The sequence below is a fragment of the Parasteatoda tepidariorum genome, chromosome 3 (assembly GCF_043381705.1).
Source record: "Parasteatoda tepidariorum isolate YZ-2023 chromosome 3, CAS_Ptep_4.0, whole genome shotgun sequence".
Lineage (NCBI taxonomy): Eukaryota > Metazoa > Arthropoda > Arachnida > Araneae > Theridiidae > Parasteatoda > Parasteatoda tepidariorum.
Window position 1 is genome coordinate 12,210,075 of NC_092206.1, and position 3,777 is coordinate 12,213,851.

The 3,777-nt window shown below is 28.8% G+C and overlaps 1 protein-coding gene across 9 annotated transcripts in view; it reads right to left on the bottom strand.

The window, feature by feature from the left end:
• The window catches only part of LOC107449370 (uncharacterized), a 21,503-nt gene that overhangs the window by 15,010 nt on the left and 2,716 nt on the right, over nt 1-3,777 (bottom strand). For all 9 annotated transcript variants that reach the window (XM_071178327.1, XM_043051144.2, XM_043051143.2 and 6 more), the window contains exon 2: nt 1,707-1,813. In XM_071178327.1, coding sequence (XP_071034428.1) covers nt 1,707-1,713 — 7 coding nt within the window. In that variant the 5' untranslated portion in view covers nt 1,714-1,813. The remainder of the gene's footprint in view (nt 1-1,706; nt 1,814-3,777) is intronic.

The window sequence follows — 3,777 nt, forward strand, 5'->3', positions numbered from 1 at the left end:
ATAACATAATGCATGATTCATAGAAATTTTTTAAATGCTAAGAAAAACGGTAAATTTTATGTGTGGAATTAATATTTAGAAATTCCAAATAAAATTATCGTTTGCTTTCTAAAAAATATGAGGTCGAGTTTCATATGCCTTAGAATAAATTTTAAAACAAATTTTAATAACTTTACTCATATAAATTTTTTTAATGTATGCACAATGTATGTGTATATTGTAATTATATATATTTAAATGTATGCATGTATTTGTACATTACTTGTTATTATGTACATGTATACGTCGTGTGTACATGCGTACATTGTGCATATAACTATTTTTTTGTACATCCATGTATTACATGCGCATAAGTTTTAACAAAGTATGTAGTTATACAAGTACATACAAAAGTTGTACATAAGTACATACTTTGCGTGCACATATATCGATGTACATATAAATATGCATGTATACATGTACGCATTTTATTTACGCAATTATGTGCATATATTGCACCTTTAAATAAAATTCTTACATATTGTACGTAAATACGTACAATTTTATATACATAAGTACATTAATGTAACGCACCTATTATCATCACTGTTGAAGACGACAGATCTGGTGATGACATCATCAAAATCATAAATGATTCTACAACGCTACCAATTGTGAAGAAGGTTTTCAAGACAAAGAATTTCGTCGAAATTAAGTTTCACGATCTTGAGGCAAAGACTAAATTAACAAATAGCATCAAAAATAAGCTCGAATTCCACGACAAAGAACAACGCCTTACCTCACTTATAATTCTGAATGCACCAGCTCTCTTTGATGGCAACAGTATATCCAACATCCTCCAGCATTTCAGTGAATCATCATTTGACAATAATACCATCACCTACACAAAGTCAATACCTCACAAAAACATGTTGACAAAAAACATATCATTGTCAATGTATCGCATAAACTTGCTCAACAATTCCTGAGGACAAAACACATCTACATAGGCCTTAACAGATGCATTGTCAAAAAAAAAGAATTCTACTTCAACGCTGCACATGGTGTCAAGGTCTTGATCATTCCACCCACTCTTGCACTCAAGAATTCGCCACTTGCTCTAACTGCGGAGGCGACCATCACACAAATGAATGTCACTCCGACGAAAAATTTTGCATCAACTGTTGGCACACCAATACCTTTTTTGGAACCAGCCATNAATTGATTACATAGCTGTAATTATCTGCAATCAATTACAGTTGTAATCGATTACTGTAATCAACGGCCAACTCTGCTTTCTGGGTCAGAGTATATTTTAAAGATATTAGACTTCTAACCCAAATTATCTAAATATTCTAAAATGACACTGTGCAACCAAAAATACAGCAGATGAAAAAGTCACGGAGTTAGTCACAAATCAGTTTTTTATCTTTTGAGATATAAACAAGCTTGTTGAATTCGCGGAGACTTATTCCGTTGACTGTGTCAACACTATGGTTAACTTACTTTGTTAACTCCCTTGCGGAAAACTTGCTGATGACAAAAAAAAAAAAAAATTCCATCCTTCGCATTAAAATTAATAATCCTATTAAAAAAAAAATCAGTATAGTTATTAACTACACTTCAATTTCTTTCTTATGTTCCTTTTTTGTTTGTTAGATGTAGTTATATTACTACTATGAAGAAATAAAAATAATGATACTAATTCACTGGACGCAACAACTCACCAGACATACTCTCCGGTTTAGGATCTTTAGGTTTGTGACCAAACGAATTTTTCGGAGTGGATTCTAATTCAGTCGTCAAGTTTTGGTCAGGATTATAAGCACAAGAGCTATAAATAAACAAAAAATGAACAAGATTGCTATAAAAACTTTTATGAAATTTACATAATAAGCCTCATAATAACCAGAGTTGGCAGCGTTTAGGACAGAATGGATTAATCCACGGTTTAATCTGTCCTGTCCAAAACTGTCCTTACTCAAATTATGTCATAATTTTAAAAAAATATTGTGAAAAATAAAACGTTAATTTTTGAACAAGAAACAAAATGAGGACAATTTTTTTGTTTTATTAAAAAGTGTATTATTATTTTTAAAATTGCATTATTTATCTTTATGCGAAACATAATTTATCAGCATTAAAAGCCTATAGATTCATATTTAAGGGATAAGGTATTAACTTTTGTTGTTCAATGAGTTGTGGAGCTTTGAAAGTTATAAATCGTTTCCTGTTCTATTATTTTCTTTTAATAAGTTTAAACAAATTGTACAAAAAGTATCAAATATTTATTAATATATGTAATTATTATGTGTTACACATATAGAATTTTTACCGTTTACCAATGTTAAAGTTTTTGGACACTTTAAGTCAGTTTAGGACAATTCAAGACAGTAAAACCCACGTGTCCAAATTAGGATGTCCAAAACCACAACCTTGAAACTATACATAAAAATAAACATGAATAACTAAACGCATAGCATTAAACCGAATGTACACATTCTGTAACCAAAATACTCAAGTCTAGAATGCAGTTAAAAACTACTAAGAGATTATGTTTTCTCAATGATTACAATATCACCATTCGGGAAAAATTACACCAATAGTAAAAATTAACATGGATGTGCAAAATAATAACCAAAAAAAATGAATAAAATTGAAGTAGTTATAAGACATAATACTCAAAAGATGCCACGAAAAATGCACTAAAAATAGCAGTTTTGAAAAGCTTATCTATTATTAAATCCAGAATAAATACAAATTGTATATTAGTGCTTCAATTTTTTGTAAAATTATTGCACTAATATATAATCACTAATAACACATTAAACTTTAAAACTTAACAAACACATAAACACTTTAAAACTCATTAGCTCTCAGATACATTCCTTTGTTTTTAATTAAGAAAAAGTCAAAATTAGCAGTTTAATTATTTTTGTAAAAAAGAACAAAATGCATGGCAGACCAAACGGACGTCACGGTGAACGTTGACATCACTGGTCTAGTAACTAGTTTGTACTCTATGTCCACGCCCTCTAGTGAACTGCGGTGCTTGTTTATTGCAGCTGTACATAATTTGTTCTTTTTTTATTTGATTTTTATAAGTTGTTATGATTAATAATAATTGATAACATTCAGTCTCTTTGCCAGAAAAATCTGACATTCGCAAATTTTATGACACATTTTTTTCCAGATTTTTTTAAAGATTTATAATTCGTAAACTTTAAACTTAAAAAAAAAAAAACTTATGTTATTAAAATTTAATTCTTTATGTCATTCTGAAATTCAAATATTTCAAATAAAATAAAACACAATTCATGTATTTACAAAAAATTAATAAATAAATAAAATAAGGAACATTTTAGTAAACATTCCAAGCTAGTCAAAACATTAAATTTCATATAAAGCACAAGAAATTGGAAAATGATAATAATTGCTGAGATATAGTCTCATTATAGCCTGTTAGCGTACAATTAGTTTGCTAGTAAAACGTTTTCCTGGTTTTCATTTGTGTGTAATGGAAATTCTAATTATTTTCATTCAAAAAGTCTTTCAAAATATGATTTTACTCCTCTATTTCAATTACAAGGTACTTTGATATATGGGTCGTATTAAAAGTTAAAAATATAAGAAAGTGTTTCACAACATCCACTAAGATGACAAATTGTCTGTCAAGGATGATAAAAAAAATTAATGGTTAAAAAAACAATTCATTGCGATAATGAACATTTAGCTGTAATGCGATTATTGTTCAGCAATCTAAAAGACATTTTCGTGGTTTTCCTTTGCATTTAACGC